The sequence below is a fragment of the Drosophila teissieri genome, chromosome 2L (assembly GCF_016746235.2).
Source record: "Drosophila teissieri strain GT53w chromosome 2L, Prin_Dtei_1.1, whole genome shotgun sequence".
NCBI lineage: Eukaryota > Metazoa > Arthropoda > Insecta > Diptera > Drosophilidae > Drosophila > Drosophila teissieri.
Genome location: NC_053029.1, coordinates 1,161,427 through 1,180,584, shown reverse-complemented (window position 1 = coordinate 1,180,584; position 19,158 = coordinate 1,161,427). Strand labels below are relative to the sequence as shown.

The 19,158-nt window shown below is 48.8% G+C and overlaps 4 protein-coding genes across 4 annotated transcripts; 1 reads left to right on the top strand and 3 right to left on the bottom strand.

The window, feature by feature from the left end:
* Nucleotides 1–118: 118 nt before the first annotated feature.
* On the bottom strand, nucleotides 119–4,349 carry LOC122624372 (sialin). Its single transcript, XM_043803913.1, has 4 exons — nucleotides 4,121–4,349; nucleotides 1,068–2,087; nucleotides 715–1,001; nucleotides 119–656 (listed from the first exon to the last, which is right to left on the bottom strand). Exons 1-4 carry the CDS (start codon nucleotides 4,158–4,160, stop codon nucleotides 474–476), a joined length of 1,530 nt encoding a protein of 509 aa, XP_043659848.1. The 5' UTR covers nucleotides 4,161–4,349; the 3' UTR covers nucleotides 119–473.
* Nucleotides 4,350–7,376: 3,027 nt separating this feature from the next.
* Nucleotides 7,377–13,516, bottom strand: LOC122624450. The gene is made up of 5 exons (XM_043804022.1): nucleotides 13,151–13,516; nucleotides 8,777–9,220; nucleotides 8,480–8,726; nucleotides 8,087–8,391; nucleotides 7,377–8,016 (listed from the first exon to the last, which is right to left on the bottom strand). The coding sequence occupies exons 1-5, from the start codon at nucleotides 13,341–13,343 to the stop codon at nucleotides 7,892–7,894; spliced, it is 1,314 nt and encodes a 437-aa protein (XP_043659957.1). The 5' UTR covers nucleotides 13,344–13,516; the 3' UTR covers nucleotides 7,377–7,891.
* A 557-nt stretch (nucleotides 13,517–14,073) lies between these two features.
* LOC122624292 lies at nucleotides 14,074–15,799 on the top strand. Its single transcript, XM_043803816.1, has one exon. The coding sequence runs from the start codon at nucleotides 14,132–14,134 to the stop codon at nucleotides 15,710–15,712; it is 1,581 nt and encodes a 526-aa protein (XP_043659751.1). The 5' UTR covers nucleotides 14,074–14,131; the 3' UTR covers nucleotides 15,713–15,799.
* On the bottom strand, nucleotides 15,719–18,826 carry LOC122624212 (TBC1 domain family member 23). Its single transcript, XM_043803715.1, has 3 exons — nucleotides 18,637–18,826; nucleotides 16,931–18,293; nucleotides 15,719–16,875 (listed from the first exon to the last, which is right to left on the bottom strand). Exons 1-3 carry the CDS (start codon nucleotides 18,651–18,653, stop codon nucleotides 16,186–16,188), a joined length of 2,070 nt encoding a protein of 689 aa, XP_043659650.1. The 5' UTR covers nucleotides 18,654–18,826; the 3' UTR covers nucleotides 15,719–16,185.
* Between the last annotated feature and the right edge of the window lie 332 nt (nucleotides 18,827–19,158).

Below are 19,158 nucleotides of genomic sequence, written 5' to 3'. Positions count from 1 at the left end.
TAAACAGGGAAAATTGGGTCATTCACCTAGTATTTCCATTGAAATTGAGGGTGACACCCATTCGCCCTTCCCCACCAGAATTTGTTTAAAAACCCCCATGCATCCACTAAGACGTCGCTTTATTTGTAGACAACTTTTGAAATCAAGAGTGTTAAGTACATTAGGCGGGCTGAAGTGTTTATCCGTAATGGATACGGCTACTAACTATTGGTTACAGCGATCTAAAAACTACAGTGCACACCCCAAATAGAGAACGCATGCAAACAGCGCTCCAATCCGAACATAAATCTTCTCGAAAATATCTCCAATAGGTTCCCCATTCCGGGTGGGCATTGTACAATTGTAATTGGTATTTACAGTCCAGCATTGACCATTCCACTTGGAACTGGCTGCATCCAAAAGTTATCTGAATCAGCAGCAGTTCGTCGAGTAATTTAGGCAGAGGAATCGGGGCGAGATTGTGGGCTTAGAGCTTAGGGCTTAGTGGGGAGCTCCTTCAACGGAGTCTTCTCGTCCTTGGCCTCGGGATCCTTGGGTGTACCGGCCTTGTTCCACGGCTGCTCGCTGCCGGATCCCAAGAAGACGAACACCAAGAATTCCAAGGCGAACAGCACGATGGTCACTCCGAAGATGATGCGCCAGGCACCAATGTTTTGCTGAAGGAATGAAAGATTTAAGATATTGGCGAGCATAACCGTGCATCTGGTTACTTACATTTCCCTTGGTTACGAATCCCACGAAGAGGGGCACCACAATGCCAGGTAAAGTAGCCGCCGTGTTGGTCAGAGCCACCAGGGTGCCGGCGAAGTTGGGCGCGATGTCGATGTGGTTGGACAGGAAGCCGGAGAACATGGAGCCCATGGCCACTATGCCCACGGACATGACCGACACCGCCTCATAGTGACGGCAGCCGATGTAGCAGAGGACCAGCAGACAAACTCCGGGGATCAGGGTGCAAATGGAGGTGGCCGTCTTGCGGGCCACAGTGGTGGTAATCTTGCCTAGAACGCAATTGAAGGTAATTACAAAATCTGACTTTGAGAGATTGAATGAGGTGTCCGACTTACCCTTGGCCTGCAGGCTGTCCAGGAGCTTGCCCAGGCAGATGCTGAAGATGATCATGGGGAAGTAGGGCAGAGCACTGAGGGCCGCATTGCTGGCCACGTTGAACTTGAGCACCTGCTTCATGTAGAAGGGAATCTCGATGAGGAACATGTACCAGCCGAAGTTGCTGCAGGTGTGGGCGATGAGGATGGCCCAGAAGGGCACGGAGGTGAAGACCTTGCCCCATGGCACCGATGGGTGGTGCTCCGTCTTCTGTTCGGTGCCCAGCGAGCTGGTGATCATTTGGCGCTCCTCCAGGCTGATGAAGCGCTGCTTCTTGGGATTATCCTGGACCAGAATGATCCACAGTATCATCCAGATGCAGCTGAGGCTGCCCATTACATAGAACACCGACTCCCAGCCCCATTGGGCGGAGCACACTCCGGCCAGGAGGATGGAAAGAGCCGTGCCCGCAGACGTGCCCACATAGATGATGGTGGACATGACCATGCGCTCGGTGGGCGGGGCCCAGGAGGCGATCATCACGTGCATGGCCGGGAAGGAGGCTCCGCCGCCGACGCCCTCGAGCACTCGCATCAGAATCAGACCACCGTAATGCAGTTCGGTGAACACGGGCGTAAGCAGGGTGCACACCACGTTGATGGCCACCGAGAAGAGCATCACCCACTTGGCGGAGAAGTTCTCGGCCACGTGAGCCAGCGGAATCTGCGACACCAAGTAGCCCCAGAAGTAGCAGCTCAGCAGGGTGCCCTGCAGGGGCTCGTTCCAGTCGAAGGGTCCGTCCTCCACCTTAGCCGTCACATTGGAGGCTCCACCCGGCGGGTTGCACTCCTCCACCAGCGACACTTGCGAGGCGTTCGAGAGGGTAACGCTGCCATGTCCACCCCCGCCTCCGTGGGCCTTAATGGCCGTGTGGTTCAACATGGCCACCATGGCCACGCTGAGATTCACCTTCAGGCCGTACACAATGGCCATGCCGATGGACCCCAGGAGGGCCAGCACATAGCGGGCGGGCACGAGTTCTGGAAAGTAGATGGTAAGCCATTTAGAAATCTTTGTTACTTAGTTCGTTCATTTCGGTCAATGAAAATGCAATTCAATATAAGGGAGCCGCTGGTTCGCTTGACGAGTCAATTTGATTAATGCCAATGATATTCATATCGGCCAATTTAGTTCCTGCTCCACTATTTCCATTGGCAATGACGTGGAACGCCAAACGACGCCATTTAGCAGGTTAAGAAATTGGCTATACTCGTTACTTGTAGTGTTAAAGGGTATACTAGCTTCGTTGAAAAGCATGTGACATGCAGGAGGAAGCGTTTTCCTTTGACCGGAATCACTAGTTAAGTCTGTGTGCCATGTCCGTCCGTCTGTCTGTCCGTATGAACGCTCCACTAGCTGAGTAATGGGTATCTAATAGTCGTGACAGCGTTCCCTGTTGTATTTGAATTGAAAGGAAGGAAGGGCAGACATCTGAAGACATTGGTGGTAATCCTTTACCATTAAGGTATTTATAGGGACGTGACACCACCTGGGTGCTCAGTGCCCAATCACCTGGAGACGGAGACCCACGAGTTCCACATGGAGCAGTCACTGATAACCGGCGGTTGGGTAGGGTCAGGATAGGGCGCCGCCGCACGCGCATTGATATAAGCCACCCCTTTGGGAGTCGGCGGGGGGGTCAATCATGTCCAGCAATTATATGGGCGCGTTGCGATAACGAGGGGCATAAATTTGTCGTCTGTGTTTTCAATTTCACTTTCATGGCTTTTCGAGCTGGCAACGCGATTATTTATATCTGCTAATTGTGCCGTCGATACTGGGCAATTACTCCCTCAATGTCTTAGGATATACCCTTTCTTTGAGACTCTTAAATATTTTATTCATTCTATTAACCAATCATTTGGTGGAAAACAAAAGGCTGTGATTTCTAAAGAAATATATCTGCTGATTAAGATAATTCTGTAAGAGTATCCTTTCTTCGTTGGGACTTTCTTTTTCGGTACTTTCTTAATCTCTATTTGTTTAAAGTCAAATGCTGCAGAGCACCAATACGTTTCAGATGTTCTGTGTGCATAAATTCCCCCAGACTTCCAGACTAATTTGATTGTTTGATTAGCTGCGTGGTGGTAAAGCTCAAGTGCTTGTTAATCTATAGAGGGCTAAAATAAGATCGTTCCCAACAACGCTTTCATCTAATATGCTCAAAAGAAATATATTTGTATATCCTCTGAAAGATTCAAATTATGTGAGATCTTTGTTGGTCATACAATGCGTTCGTCTTACAATAATATTTTCAAATAAACAATTGATAATTCATGAAGTATTATATACAATATTTCACCACAAATATTTCATGCAAGTGTGATGCAATATAAGCATTCTACAGTGAAAAAATGTAATTTGTAAATAGTTAACTCTGTGGAACTGTGTACTTTTTTATATATAACTTCAGTTTGGTTCTTTGACAATTATAAGGTCAACTTTAAGATACTCATATCCAAAAACTAGAACTTCTTTGCAAACGCCGCATAAGAATTTCGCGTAGATTGATTAGAGTAAACACTATTATTTACCCCATTCAAAAGCTTGGCAAACTTTCGCTTTTGTTGGGATAGGTAGACGAATTTCAAGAATGTCGCGTTTGTTTGGGATACGCATACAAATTGGCTATACAACATATTCGGCTGCCAATATTGTTTATATCTATGACTTCCATTTGACCTTGTCCGGACATTACTACCCGGGCATAAAAACGCCAAAAACAAATCAAATATGCCGCGTGGCGTGGGCGGCGGTCTAAAAAAAGCCACAGCAACCTAACAACATAAAGGATGTGGCACACACACACACACACAATCCCACTGGGGACAAGGAAGATTTCTGGAACGCACGCACACGAACGACCTTTGGAGGTCAAATTTGTATCTTTTATCAGTATATATCAGCGTCTTGGCCCAGAGAGGCCACCCACTTGTTGCACCGCATGTTGCATGCTGCACTGCAGTGGTGCAATTTCGAAACAGCTGGCTTAGATTTCCAAGCCACAACTTACTGCCCAGTATGCTGCCTCTGGCGGGCACTTCGTCCGTCATCTTGGGTATTCCGGGGATATAGGGGCCTTACTGCAGCTGGCGAATGCTAATGGGTTCTTTAAACAGATTGAGATATATTCTCAGGCGTCGAAACCGAACCGAAATGAGACGAAACGAAACGAATCCGAGTCCGAAATCAAAGTCCGCGTGCGATTGCCTCGAAAGTTGCTCACCAACTGAAGCGGCTAGCTGGAATACTCTTTGATTTTGTGCGTCGTCCCCAAAAAACGAAATTCTCGTTTCGCGGCGGTGTGCGTGTGTATCTGTGTTTCTGTGCTTCTGTGTTTCTGGGCTTCCGACCAAGTGCTTGTGGTGGTGGGTCCCGAGTTTTGGGATCTTGTTCTCCGCCGGCGAACGAACCACCGAGTAACTTGGCCTGCCTGCCTGTCGTTTGGCGCGTATCTTTGTGGCTTCGTGTCTTGGGGTTCGGAAATGGTTGATGATGTTCCCCCCTCCCGGACCTCAAATGCCTCATTCAACACGCGCCACACCCGTCGTTCAATTTCGTGTGTCGCACTTTCAATTGCATCCTGGCCCTTAGACACCGCGGGTTCGAGTCCGCGCTGGGTTGCTGTCGCGGGAAAGTTGGCTTTTTCGAATGCGCCCACGCACTTAACTTGGCCAGCATACCAATGGTCGACTCCCGTGTTGGAGCCCATGTCGAAAGACTGCCGACGAAGGGGAAATAGCCATTAAAACAGCTTATTTATGAGCCAAGTCGTCTGAATTTGAATTCGCTGTTGATCAGCTTTTGGGGCTACTTGCTTTGAATTGCCTTTTTGAATTCAGAAATGTATTAAGTGAAGTTCTGCAAACATTCAGTTACTTTCTACCTGTACTTTATGGCAATGCTTTATATAATCTTGCGCCTTACTCAACAGCAAAACAAAACCGCCCAGATACAATTCCCTCTACAGGTGGGCAAAACGAAGCAATCCGTATATAAAGCGCCTACTTAACATGCAAAACGCGTGCATGAAATTAGTATAAATTTGGGGAGACGATCTAGACCCAATGGCCCATCAAGCAAGCCCAATGTATCAATTATATTTATATGAATGTATATATATTTGAATATTATAAGAATTATATAGTATTGTTTCGATGAATTGAAGTGAATTTCCTATTTGACTGGCTAATTAACGCCGATCCTACAACTTCTGCAGCAGATTGATCTCATGATAAGAGGTGCGAAATCGTGCTGCCCGTGGGGGAAGCGCTGGAGCAAAAGCTTCCTATTGTTTAGCTATATTAGTTTTCAGTTATATTCATGGGGAAATCAGCTTTAAACGCATTCATTAAGACTGCTCCTTGCCTCGTTGGCCAGCATGTTTTGCTTTCTGGTCATTTGCTGATGAGATACGCAAATGTTCCTTCTCTTTCCAAAACCATGCCACAATCTTCAGGCTCCACTGCTCCTGCACTCCATACATATTAATGCCCGCTTTTCATACCTATTTAGTTTTTCCCGCCATATGGCAACAATTTGGCATACAAAAGGCATATAATCTGGGACTAAAGAAAGACTTTCCAGCTAAGTTTGATTTTATAACTTAAATAAAAAATAAACTTGCATTCAATGCAAGCTTATAACTAATATGAAGGGCATGCCGTAGTCATTATAATGATGAAACCCCATCGATCCGCTCTTAAATAAATAAAAAGCGGAGGCCTCGTGTCAAACGCATTTGGTTATCTGGAGCCCAGCTTCGTAACTCGCAGTGTTTTGTTTATTTGCCTTACTGTTTATGGTGTGTGTTCCATTGTTTATGGCCATTTGGGGCTCTGTTTGCTCAAAGTTGGACCTCCTCTGGCGTCCGGAGCAGAACTTTGTGTGCCCTTTGCAGTGGCCACAATGGAGGCTTCACGCTTTTCTAGTTTTCCAGTTTGCCAGTTTGCCAGCTTTTCCGGACATGCAGCACTTTAATGGGGATTCGCATGGAACATTAAAGAAGTAGAATATACTGGGCCTGCTGATGATGAAACCCATACGAATTGCGTTGGATGTCAACGCGTGTGCGAAGGCCAATTGGTTTTTATTAAATTTTTGGCACACACTTCGCTTGAGAGTCTAATTGTTAATTGGCGGCCTTCATTGAATTGCCTCCCAATTTCCCATTACTTAACTTTCCTTCCAAACTTTCGTCTGCGATTCGGTTGGCAACCCACTCTACATAGATGCGGAAAATGATTTTGATGACTTTTTCATTGAGTGGCGGTTACTGCGCAGCTGAAAACACAAATTCCCCTAATTGTAACTGATGGCGGTGGCTGTAAGCTTTAAATTGACACATTTCTTTGATTCGATATGGGTGGGAAAAGTGCTCGAGCCGCCCATTTTTATTGAAATTTCTATCATTGGGAATTGGTTTGGCCAATTGGTTTCCAGGTCAATGGACTGACACCTCCTCCGCGTGAAACTTAGATCTCAAAACTGCCCATTCATCCAATTTTGTTTGGTTTTCAAACCAAAGACGTGTTTTATTTAATCGTAAATCAGTTGCGTGTAAATAAATGTATCTTCAAACTAAGCTCGCGCAAAGAACTTAGGGCGTAAATCAAAGGCCAAATATTCAGAGACCCAAAGGAGTGAGGAAAGTATACAATATTAATGTTAATATTAAAGTTGAGTGTTCATATATATGTATTTTGGATTGTATTGTATACACACACACATATTCTAATGCATTTCAAGTACTCCTCGTCGAGTGTAGCTCTGTATAATAATAATAATAGTAATATATAATAATTTATTTTACCATATTCATAGTACATATGTATGTATATTTGATTATTACCAAAAAACAGTCAGACAATTTCATTCAAATTAAAGAGACGCCTCTCCGTCGTCGGCATAGAATATTTTGAATATTTATGCCCTGAGCCATTTTTTAATTTCGACAAAATGTTTGCATATTCGCATATTGTATACGTATTATATATATTTATATATATTTTATTACCAACATATTAGCTGCGCATATTCGCTATATATACGGTTAAAATTCTCATCGTCCATTGTCAGATCGTTTGTCCCCAAGTCGGCGAGGGTCCTTAAAAAGTGTAGTTCGAAATGTGATGGCTTCAAATAACATCAAAAATATTTTGCTTTTGCTTTTGCTTTGGCTTTGGCTTTATCTTCAGTTTAGATTAAATTAAAGCGATTAGAGGAGCATTGTTGCTGCTGAGCTCGATTAAGATTGATATATAGTTGTATATGCTTTCATATATATATATATGTACGTTCTCCTCTCGATTTTGTACTAGTCGGGAAGCCTCTAGTTCGATAAGTATTACACAAGTAGATACAGATAGTTGCGGACTCCAGTAGTTGTACCTTAGTTGCCATAGACACCGATTTCTTACAGGGATTACAGTGGCGTGGATATAGATTCGGTTTAGTTCGGTGTGGATTCCGTGGGTGGAGATCCTAAACACTGATTGATTATGTTCCTGACGCACCACACGAGTGTAACACACATGCATGTAACAATAATTATATTCTTGTTAGTTGGTTTAAAAGTGAAGTTCTACACAAAAATTGCACACGAGTTGACCTTGACACTAGCTCATTACCATAATTGAATTAGAAATTGAAGTTTGCATTTTTCATTTTCATTTTGGTTTTGGTTTCTTGGATTATGTTAAAAAAAACGAGAAATTCTCTTCGTGGGGCCTGTGGCTATTATTTAAGTACTACTAGACTATCCTCGCTTGGCATCCTTGGATCCTTAGAAGTACTTCTCGCCATTATAGCTGGATCCGCGTTCGGCCACCGGCTCGTTCATGAACTGGCTCTGGCTCACCGAGCGCTTCTTCTTGGCCACCATGTAGCGCTGCTTCGAGGAGCCGAATCCTGGAGGGATTATTGAACAGTTTAGAACACTTCCACCCATCCTACATCCGCCTTCTCAGTCCCGACTTACGGCTATTCACCCCGCTGTACTTGTGCTGCCGCGGCACGTAGTCGTACTTGGGCATCGCCTGGTTCTGGTTTTGGTTCTGGTTCTGATTCTGGTTGTCCAGCGGCACTCCGGCGCCGTAGTAGTCCGTCTGCACGGGCACATCGAACCAGCTGCCGGCGGGCACGTAGTCCAGGTCATCGGCGGCGATCATGGGCACTGGCCCGGAGCTCTCCACATCGCCCTCCTTGCGCGCCCGCTCTCCGGCCTCCACGAGGGCCACCAGGGCCAGCATGTCGGCGGGGTTCAGCTGGGTGTCGCGTTTCAGTCTGGGATTGGAGGAGCAGTATGATTTTCCATATCCCAATACATAGGGTATGCAATATTACGTATACGCGATGTTGCCACTTCACTCACCGCATGTCGTTGAATCGCCGGTACTTGTTGAGGCTGATACCCTCGCCGTTGTAGCCACTGCTCGCTCCATTGGCGCCGGGAGTGGCCAGGTTGTAGTACATGCCCCGCTTGCTGCGGTCGTCCAGGTTGTAGTTCCGGTTGGCATAGGTCAGCGGCACCGAGAGGGGAATGCTCTCCAGGTAGGCCTCGGCATTCAACAGGTTCTGCAGGTTGTCGTAGGCCTTGTTGCGCGCACTCGAGCCGCTCACTGAAAGGGATTAGTTAGTATTGGTCAGTGGTAATGGATGTGGGACGCACCTCTGCGCTCGGGCAGGTAGTCATCGAGCTCCTGGAGATCCCGCTCGCCGTAGCTGACGGGAACGGCGGCCTCGTAGTCGTCGGCCCAGACGCCGCTGGGCACATCGCTGCCGTAGTCGCTGGAGGCGACGGAGTACGGGTTGTACTCGTAGTTGATGCCCCGCTTGCGCATCGTGGAGCTGGCCACCGCCTCCTCCAGGGCGGACGGCTCCTCCTGCAGCTGCTGCTGGCTGTTCTGGGCGGCGGCCGCCACCGCGGCCAGGATCTCCTCGTTGGAGGGCAGCGCGTAGACACCGGACGGCACCTGCTGCTGCTGCTGCTGGCTGGAAATCGGAATGGGGCTGTTCCGGGCCGACGGGGCGTTGCTGAAGGAAGCGGGCACAATTTCCGGACTCGACTTCTTGTCCGCCGTGGGCACGGCACTCGCCTCCTCGGCGCGTTTCGCTGTTTGCGAGATTGGGAGTGGGTCGTAACGCAAATTGAAAATGAAATTGAAATTGAAATTTACCAGCGCCCGCTGCTCTGGGCCACGCGCATTCTCCATTTTCCATTCCCATATTCCATTTCCCACTTACCACTTACCACTGCCCATTTGCCACTTGCCACTTGCCCATTTCGCCCGTGGCTGATTCAATAAATTCGCATCCCCGCAGCCGAGAAGTGACCGCAAAACCAATTAGCCGCCGTCCGCAGAACGAGTACCGAGTACCATAATTGTTTTATACGCCCGAGCATATTTCTCGGTCTGGGCTAATTGCTTTTGGCGCCCTGACAGCCTGCTTTATGTCTAGTTTATCCCCGCCAATATGCCCCATGTAATCCCCAGGACTGACCTTATTAATCCTAATCGCATTGCCATCCCACTGGCATCCAATCGAAAAAAAGGGGTTCTTTGCGCAACAGTTGGCCCGCTAATTGGCCGGGTTTTAACATCTCGCATCGGCTGATAACTTTAATCGAGCGCTGGCCGCCGCCAATTAGGATGCAGTTAGCACCTGACATGAGCCCTCCTCATGGCCGGTTATTCCAACTTCCATCTCCAAACCAATCCCGAGTTTAGTTGCCTTATAGCCACCTGGGTCGTGACAATAAACTCGTTAAACTCGGAATTGGATGAGGCATTTCGCAGGGCGCTGCGAATCTCTGTACCTGTTCTCGATTTCTCCATGTATAGCTTATCTCTACCATTATCGAAAGTGAGATATCGCATATATAGTGGAGTGGAGTGTAGTTGAGTGGAATAGATACCCAACTAGCCATGATTTATACGACCGCAATGATTAATGTGTTATTAGCCTGTGCCAATTGAAAGCTGGTAAAATATCCGGCTATCGGGAAATTGTATGCCATAAAATGACGAGCGGTTTGCATGAAATGGGAAATGAATGTAGCTTTGTTTGTATTCGACTTACTCTACAGATATCTAGAATATATTTCCTATCAAGGTTGTGAAATTGAAGGCCCTATTACTAGTTAAATAATTCCTACTATGCATTTAGTTTGTGCTGCATACTTTTGTCTATTTTAATATGTTTATTTTCAAAGTGCTGACTAATAGGTTGCGTGGAAACACAAGTTTCTTCCGAGAAACAGTGAAATTCCATGCGGGCTGTAAAATTCCACATTCTTGAAGGCGACACACTTTATGGATGACTCGCAACCCAGTTCGCGATTCCCCAGAGTCCTTGGGCCATTGGACAATTCCTGAAACCCGCTGGCTAAACGCTTCTCAGTACTCGCCGTCATTTAATGCCCCCAATGCTCGTGTTTCGCCTCCACGCCCACCTCCATCCCCGTGCCTCAAATATGTTTATGTGTGGCGAATGTCCTGCTCTCGGATGTCCATCACCCTGGGTAGCTGGATGGGTGGATGGGTGGCTGGGTGGGTTGGTTGCTGGCCGGGTACTTGAATAAATAAATAACTGAAAAGCTGGCAGGCTCTGACGTTGGCTGACGTCGTCCTCGGTCGCCTCCCTGCTCCTTCCTCCCTTCGCCTAGCCAGGCTGTTCACTGAACTGCAAAAGTATCAACAAGTTGTTTGCTCCCCTCACACACACACACGCGCACACACACATGCGCAGAGATTGGGGGCTGGTGGGAGGTGAAAGTGGAAGGTGCTGGGCCAGCAGCTGTTGGAAAAGTCGGGCCACCACAGACAGCGCGACATGAACATGGACATGGACACGAACATGAGCACAATTAACGCCACGGCCAAGTCCTTGGGCGGCGTTTCCTTCAGCCCCGCACAGAAATAACTTAATAGCCACGGCATATGGAAAAATTTGTCAAGCGCATGGAAGTGCGCTGGGAGCCTGTGGTTTCGATGCCTCTGGATGGGATGGGATGACGCCCCCTCCCAATCCCAATCCAAATCCAATCTGGGATGAGCGACAGGAGGAGCACGATGGCAGGCAGTGCTCTTATAAATATTTAATGCGCCCACTTGACTGCTGCTGCGTGGCTTAATCGCTGGGGTGGACCCTGTTCTCACTTTGCATTCTGAAGAGTGGCAGGAGTGCCAGGAGTGCCGACAGCTGGACACTCGCAGGCAACAGCCTGTTTGCCTTTGTCATTACGCCGCCATATGTGGCTCTGTAAACACATTGGGGGGTGGGGGGTGTGCTCTCAGTGTCGCCCACATTGGGGCTTAATAAATCTATTTAGGGCGAACTGTGCTGGCGCAAAATCTGAAGTGGGAAGTGCCTGAAAGTATGCTAAGAAAATGACTCTCAGTAAAGTCCTTTAAGAACTCTGAAGACTGAAGTCTTGTACTTGAATCCCTAGAGATTTGTTGCTAACTCAAAGGTATAGTTACTTAATAACATAATTAGAACTTATACTAAGCCTTACTGCACATTTGTGCAACTGTCTGAAAGTATGCAGCAATATGCTTAACTTAGGCTTTTTCTTAAATTTTAACTTACTAATACTTTTTGGAGAAAGAGGAGTCTGTCCACCCCAAATACTTTCCCTTTCCTGGGGAACCTGCCTTTTACATTTTGATGTGGCTGCCGTTGGCTTTTGGCGACTGACTTCTGACCAAAGCCCCGCTCCTCTTGGCCTGCTTCTCTGCGGTTTGGGCCGCCAGCGAACGTGTTGCATACACGGACGCGTATTTAAACTCGGAATCGGGATCGGGATTGGGATCGGGAAAGGCTTAACAGCTTGGGCTGGCTGCCTACTTAAGGGCTCAGTGCTGCGGTGAAAGTGGGCGGCCATGGGGCTGAGTTGGCTGCCACTTTCTCCCAAGATGTGGTGAAAGGCGATGGTGAAAGGCGATGGCGATGCTAGGCGAACGGCGCCAGGCGAGCAGAAGGTGCAGAAGGCGCTGGGGGGCTGAAAACTTTCGCCTAACTCGTGTTCTAAAAATAGAAATGAAATCGCGCGCACGTACGCACACTTTAACAGCATGGAGGCCCCCCCACACACACACACACCAGCACACACACACACGCACTCACCAACACACTCGCACAAAGGAGGCTGGCCGCCATTTTGTGTGGCGAACGCCTACGCGATGTTTAACTGCGCTGTAGGTTCGCATGTGCCTGTGTTGGTGAGCTCTGAGCTACATGTATGAACAATGTAATGCACTGCGAGAAATCGCGGAGCTAATACCATATGTTTGATGACCATTTCCGCAGAAATGAAATCTTCTTTCAAGCTGTTGAAAAGTATGCAATACTCTGATTTATCACGAACATTTAGGCAGAAGTCACAGGGATTTTATTTAAAATTAGTTAGTTGACTTCTTTAGTGCTTGTGCTTAATTTATAAGTTTAAATATTGTACACTTAACACTCATTGTATTTGCTAGTTTTCATTCAAAAGCGGGACTAGCTACACACTTGTTCCAAAAAGCCAAACAACTGGGTAAGAATCGTTAGCGGCACAGATAATATCACCTAGTTGGGTAGTTTTCGCGCAGTGCAGGCACAGTAATGATTCACTAAGCCAGTGCAAGAAAAACAACCGCAGGATGGAAATTTGTAAATCGCTCTAGGAGCGGGGCATTCAAAAGGACGACAGCTGTCGTCCTGGCGCAAAACACCTACGCAATTTCCTGGCAGAAACAGCGAACGGCGAACAAGAAGCGGGAAATGGGAAATGGAAAATGGAAAATGCTAAATGAGATGAGCTCCAAGATGGAGCCACTCGAGCGGATGCCCGACCCCCAGAAGCCAGAGTCAAAGCCAAAGCCAGGCCAGCAGCCCACCCACGCAGAAGACGAGCAGTTTGCGCCTCGGGGCGGGCATTTTTCAAAAACTCGAATTTTCCCAGTGACCTTTGGCATTAAGAGTGGGCGTGGGCGTGGGCGTGGACATGGACGTGGGCGGAGCTGGTGCTCCACCTGGACTGAACTTTGGCACTCACCTGCGGCCGGCTGTTGCTGGTGCTGCTGTTGCTGTTGCTGGTGCTGCTGCTGGAGCTTATGGTTGGCGCTGGTGGAGAGCTCCGTGTCCTGGGCGAGCACGGAGGCGGGCACCGCCCGGATGGGCGGACTGAGGCACAGGATCAGTGCCAGGAGTAGCAGCAGACTGCTGCCGGGCAACGAGATGCGTGGCATGTTGACGGCGAGCGGCACTTCACTTGCACCTGCTGGTGTCCCAAATAGGATTCGGAATCGGATCTGGCTGGAGGTGGGAGGTCGACTTCGACTCCTGGCCTGGTTTCTCCCGGTGTTTCGCTCCCAGTGGTCTGCGCACTTCGACTGTTCTGAATGAACTGACGTCCCAGCGACGCAGTGCAACAGTTTTTAACGTACTGCCCCGATTCCGTGCCGTCCGTCCGTCCGTCCGTCCGTCGGCCGTTGGCTTGCAGACCACATTCAAGTGCCACCCACCTCCGTCCTCCTCCTCCGTGGCCCGCCCGCCGACCGAATCCCCATCCGGTCTGCACACAACCTACGTCACTCTCATTGATAAAGACTGCGGAGCTCGGCGGAGCCTGCTTACGTAGTTCCCTGGCGAGGCAGCGAGCCAATCCTCCAGTGCGCCTGCGTCGGATCTGCACAGAGCTGCGTTACTGCCAGGTCGCATTGGTGGGCCTCCTCGCTGGTGCTGGGTATGCCCCTATGACACTGCTTGTTATGTAAATTGTAGTGTATTACACAATTAAGGAGTTTCGATTTTATTTTTAAATCCCAACTGACACTAAGAATTGTAATAGTTTGTTGTAAGCAATGCAGTGAACTTTTTGCTGGGCTTGCAAAAATTGTTCTTGTGCATATAAATATGATCATTTTGCAATATCAGCATTTAGACATATATGCTCTACCCTCCATTCTCCATTCCTAGGAGCGTACTTTCAGTGGAACGCGGAACGTTGGGCTACGAGCACCTTTGCAAGCGGAAGATGAAAGCGAAAAGTGTGGTATTCATCCTCGTCCCCTTACTCATAGCGCTCTCCCATGGCACTCCAGTGGATCGGGACGAGATCGGAGCTCCAATGGCGATGAGGGGATTCAACAACAGCCTGGGCCTCTTCGTGGAGTTCGCCGGTCAGGCATCGCTGGCCTCTAAGGATTGGGAATTCTGTGTCAGCTTCAACTTGGAGTCGCTTGATGCGGGTATAAAAGTATTCAAGAAGTTATACAAGGATCTTGTCCAAATATGCGAAAGGCACGTGGATCAGTGTCCGGAAATCCTGAATATAACACAGTTTGTGGATCGTGTTCTTCAGGATGGACTGATTGACACGAAGAACCAGCTGGACTTTTGGGTCGGACAACTTTCTTTAGGGGAAGACGACGTGGCCAACTCATCAGCCTGCATTGACAGCTCCATAAACGTTAGCCTTGTGGAACTCGATGAAACCCTGGACTCTAAGGAACAACGTCTTGAAGAGTGGTTAGTTCATCTGTACCTTCTGGGCAACAGACTACAAAGTTCGCAGAATGCCATAACTGAAGCCATAATCTCTGCCCACCAGCATAAACTTAGTCCTTTCGTCCTTCCAATCAATCAGCTGCAAGCAAAGATTTCACAGAATCGACGGCTGCCAATCGAGCGATTCTCAATCCGGGATATTTACCTCCTCGCCTCCGTAGTTCCACTGCAGTGGGGCAACCACGTGGTGTTCCAAGTCACAGTGCCCCTGATCGATGCGGAGATTTTCAATATCTATCGATTGACACCCATTCCACGGTTGAATAATGACGAAATCCAACTGGTGGACACCGAATCGCCCTATCTGGGTGTCAACGATCATCTGGACAGGTATTTCCCGCTTCAGAACTTGGACGACTGCATCGAGCTGGGCGAAGAGAGGTTCGTCTGCAGGCACAACCACATTACCTACACAACTAGGGATGACAGTTGTGCCTGCTCCCTGGCGGCCATACGGAACCAGTCTTCCGGAGCCTGCACCTTCCGTCCAGTGGGGCAGAAGAGCCGGTGGACACCGATGCTGGCACCGAACTCCTGGATGGTGGCCCTTACCAAGGAGCTGACATTAACAGGAGTGTGCTCTGGTGAGAGACAGGAGCTCAGGATAAACGGCAGTGGAATCCTGAGCATTCGAAGCGACTGTGTCGTGCGCAGTCCGGCTGTCAACCTTCAAGGAGAAAACCGGAAAAGAATTCCTTCGAGAAAAGGCTACGCATCGCTGCAGATGGCCGCCAAATCTTCCCCTGAATTCGTGACCATTAAAGCATTTAATCAACTACTGGCGATCATCGGCCAACTGGAGCGGAATCAGAAAAAAGTGGAAGCAGTTGGAGGTTATCCAATGGTGGTCATCGCTGTGTGCCCAGTCCTATTGCTGATCGCCCTTCTCGTTTCGGCTACCTGGTTATATCGCACCCATCGCAGCAAACAACTTGCGCGGGCCCAAGATCCAGTCAACCAAGTCAATGGTCTCCAGGACACACAGAATGGCACCAGAGCCTGCAATCTGCCCCTGCTGGAAAAAGATACATTTGGACAAACCGAATAGGCAAGATTTTTAACAAGTTTTTGTGTCGATTATAATACAGTTTTATTTGTTTGGTTTGATTGCAATAAATATTAGTTACTCTCTTCATGTACACGTTGTAAGTCTCAAGGCTGCGGTAAGGGTTCTTTCTTCGCACTTAGAAATTTAGAAAATCGGGGCCAAGGGGCGTGGCATGCTGGGGATGTGATCTGGAACTGCGATCATCAATTTTCTTCAAATCCGGTCTCTGCAGCACCGAGTGCACTATGTTACAGTTGTAGCCAGGCCTTCGTTTACAATAAGAACTACAATATTTCAGCTAATACAAGGAAAACAATGCCAATTACAAACTAATTACAGCGCTTGCAGCGGCGCATTGCACTTTGTGCCTCTGCTTTCTCATCAGTGGCCGTCCATGTGCGGCTGTCATTGAAATAAAGCTTGATGTGGGAAAGGGGAAACAAGAAAAGCATGTGGAGGAGGTCCGGTTTATTCTACTTGGCGTTGTCCAGCACCTTCATGATGAGCTTCGATATCAACTGTGTAACCTCGGCCGCATTTGGGATGAGGAAGCGGTCCATGTCCGTTATGAGCAGGCCGTCGCCATCGGGAAATCCGTACTTGAACGTTATCAGGTCGCGGTGTCGCTTCTTGGCCGTGATCTTCACGATGCTGGCCAGCGGGCGACGCACCATTATCTGCGCCTGGCCGCGTCCCAGTTCCCGCAGCACCACCAGTTGCCCGGGCGTGATGATCAAATGACTGTCGTACATGTAGCCGCTCATGTGCACCTCCTGGCACTTGAAGGCGTTGGTGATGTCCGCCGTCTTGAAGTACTGGTTCAGATTCACGATCTCCTTGCCGTCGCCGGTCAGCGGTGGGTCATCCCGCTCCCCCGCCCCGTCGAAGGCATCCTCGTTGTCATCGTCGATGCTGAAAACAGGTGCCACGTTGCGGTAGCGCTTGCCGTTCCGCTCCTTCGCACTAACATGACGTTCTTGTACCGGCGCCGATTGCACACCATTAGAGCCGCTTGCCGTGGCTCCGCCATTTGCACTGGGATTCACGATGATGTCTAGTAGTTTGCCCCTGACCTCAGCAGACTTTGACTTCATGGCGGCGGAGAACTTGCTGAAGAGGTCTGTCGAGGATGGCGTTGAAGTCTTAAGCGGCGCTGATTTTGTCTGCAGGAGCGGAATTGAGAAATTATAAGTAAACTAATTCGGTTCGAAGTCTCACCTGCTGAACGTTGTGCTGCTGGCAGACGAGGCACTTGCGCACATTGTGATCCTCCAGGCAATCAGCCATGTGGTCGCCGAAGTAGTCGTGGATGGAGGCGTAGCCACCGGTCAGCAGCGACACGTAGTGGGTGTTCTTCTGCAGGAATGAGGCCACCACCATGTGTGTGTACTGGTCCTCCTCGACGCGACCGCTGCCCATGAAGCACAGATGCTCGCCGCCGGCGTTCGAGTTGGCCTCGATGGCCTGCCGCTGGGCGGTCAGGAGGCCCTGGACGGCGGTGGCAAAGGCGACAGGTTCCTGGAGCATGAGGTTGCAGTCCAGGTGGAATGCCGTGGACAGGTGGCCGGCGTTGTATTGCTCGGCCGGGCGGCAGTCTACGAGAAAGAAACGCACTGCATCCGGCACAGGAAACTCCGTGGCCGAGTTCTCTACCAGCTCGTAAACGGAGACGGGCAGGCACAGGGCCTGTGATACCTTGTTCGCCTCCTCCTGGCTGCGCGGTGTATCATTCTGCTTGCCATACAGCGCCTTCAGATAGTCCGTCTTAAAGGAAGTTGGTGTCTTGAGCGCATAGTACTGGGCCAAGGAGCAAAAGTCGGGGACATCGTCGAACTCCAGAGCGCACGGCATAAGGCCCAGGAACTTGATGATCTCCTCCTTGGACGAGCTTCTCATCTCCAGGATCTGCTCCCTGCCGTTGATCAAGATTATTAGCGCCAGGAAGAAGACCATGAAGGGGTCGGCGTTCTGGAAGTACAGGTCCCACATGGCAATGATCACCGACAGGCTGCTGCAGGACGCGAAAAGCGACTGGAACCAGGTTAGCGAGTACAAGTCGGGCGTTATCTTTTTGGTGTCCAGCAGGGTGCACAACTCCGGATCGTGGTAGAGCAGGAGCAGTCGGAAGACATGAAAGACATTGCCCTTGGGCCGGCAGCCCTTGGGTATGTAGGTATCCCGTATGGACTCGAACAGGTTGAATGTGTCGGAGCGATTCAGCTTCAGGGCGAAGAGCGGGAGCAGCAGTTCAATCCATCCGTTGTCGGGTTCATACTGAAGGTTCCTGTTCTTGCAGTAGAAGGTGATGATGGACTCGAGGTCGGATACCACCGAGACCTTGTCCTCCTCATCGTTACCCATGCGATCGACGTGCCGCTGGCAATCCTCGCGCAGTTGGCTCTGGAAGGGCAGGTCGTAGATCTCGTTGAAGAGAGACATTTGATCCGATTTGTGGCGCACATCCAGGCACACTTGCCACACGTCCGGACGCAGTGCCTCCGGCAGGGCCTTGCCTTGGCATATGCCGTAGATGTCGTTGACATTGCAGTCGTCCAGCAGTGCCGACTCCAGCTCAATGATCCTGCATACAAGAGATGGATGTCCATCACAATTAGTTGCTTGTTCTACATGCTATTATTCATGCTATCGGGTGAAGGGGACGTCAACGTGTCTAAATAACCAGCTGCTGATAAGGCGGAGCACCCACACCCCCAGGTGCTCCGCGTCCCGCTGGCCCAGCACCTAGCTGCTGACTCAATCACCGAAACAAATGGTGGTCTGTTCGAGAAAACCGATGGCGATGGATGCAAATGGAAAAGAGGCCCCGTAACTCATTCTGTAAATTAGATGCTGGATCTGAAGGTCTAGATTCTCTGACTAATCTTAGTTGTTGACGTAGCCCCGACCCAATGTTTATGATTTACCACATATTCTCCTCCATGGCTTCGCTGTGGGCTAGTTCCTACGTTTCCGATGCGAAATGCTGCCCTAATGCACTCTATTCAGCTGCAGAAAGCCAGGCTGGTGCATTTTCTCTGTGCTTCAGGTGCGAATAATGATTTTTGTGATATTCCAAATTTATTTTGATCGAATTTTGGTTACGTTATGATGGTTACGTTTATAGCGATGGGAGGAGCTTACGTTTGCCACGGCGAACGTTAGAGATGGCAGTGTGCACGCATGTCGACACGTACTATTCTAATATTAATGGGATACGAACTTACAATCAAAATGTATTAAGATATTTATAATAAATAGTTTAAAATGTTTACAAAGTTGAAATAAATGCATGGTTAAATCCGTAAGAAGAAATTAGAAAATAAAATTAGGTTAAATTTGATTTGAGAACAATTTGAAACAGTCAGAGATTCTACTTATTAATAGCAATATATTATAATTTTATTATATATGAGGATCTAAACAAACAATTTTTATATTATTATACT

What these genes read in the sequence shown, in the direction of transcription:
- LOC122624372 (XM_043803913.1), bottom strand. Translation starts at nt 4,160, where the DNA reads ATGACGGACGAAGTGCCCGCCAGAGGCAGCATACTGGGCA. An exon ending in GGACAGCCTGCAGGCCAAGG is followed by an intron (nt 1,002 to 1,067) that starts GTAAGTCGGACA and finishes ATTGCGTTCTAG; the next exon opens with GCAAGATTACCACCACTGTG. An exon ending in GATTCGTAACCAAGGGAAAT is followed by an intron (nt 657 to 714) that starts GTAAGTAACCAG and finishes TCATTCCTTCAG; the next exon opens with CAAAACATTGGTGCCTGGCG.
- LOC122624450 (XM_043804022.1), bottom strand. Translation starts at nt 13,343, where the DNA reads ATGCCACGCATCTCGTTGCCCGGCAGCAGTCTGCTGCTACTCCTGGCA. An exon ending in CTACCTGCCCGAGCGCAGAG is followed by an intron (nt 8,727 to 8,776) that starts GTGCGTCCCACA and finishes AATCCCTTTCAG; the next exon opens with TGAGCGGCTCGAGTGCGCGC. An exon ending in CGGCGATTCAACGACATGCG is followed by an intron (nt 8,392 to 8,479) that starts GTGAGTGAAGTG and finishes CTCCAATCCCAG; the next exon opens with ACTGAAACGCGACACCCAGC.
- LOC122624292 (XM_043803816.1), top strand. Translation starts at nt 14,132, where the DNA reads ATGAAAGCGAAAAGTGTGGTATTCATCCTCGTCCCCTTACTCATAGCG.
- LOC122624212 (XM_043803715.1), bottom strand. An exon ending in AGCAGCACAACGTTCAGCAG is followed by an intron (nt 16,876 to 16,930) that starts GTGAGACTTCGA and finishes CCGCTCCTGCAG; the next exon opens with ACAAAATCAGCGCCGCTTAA.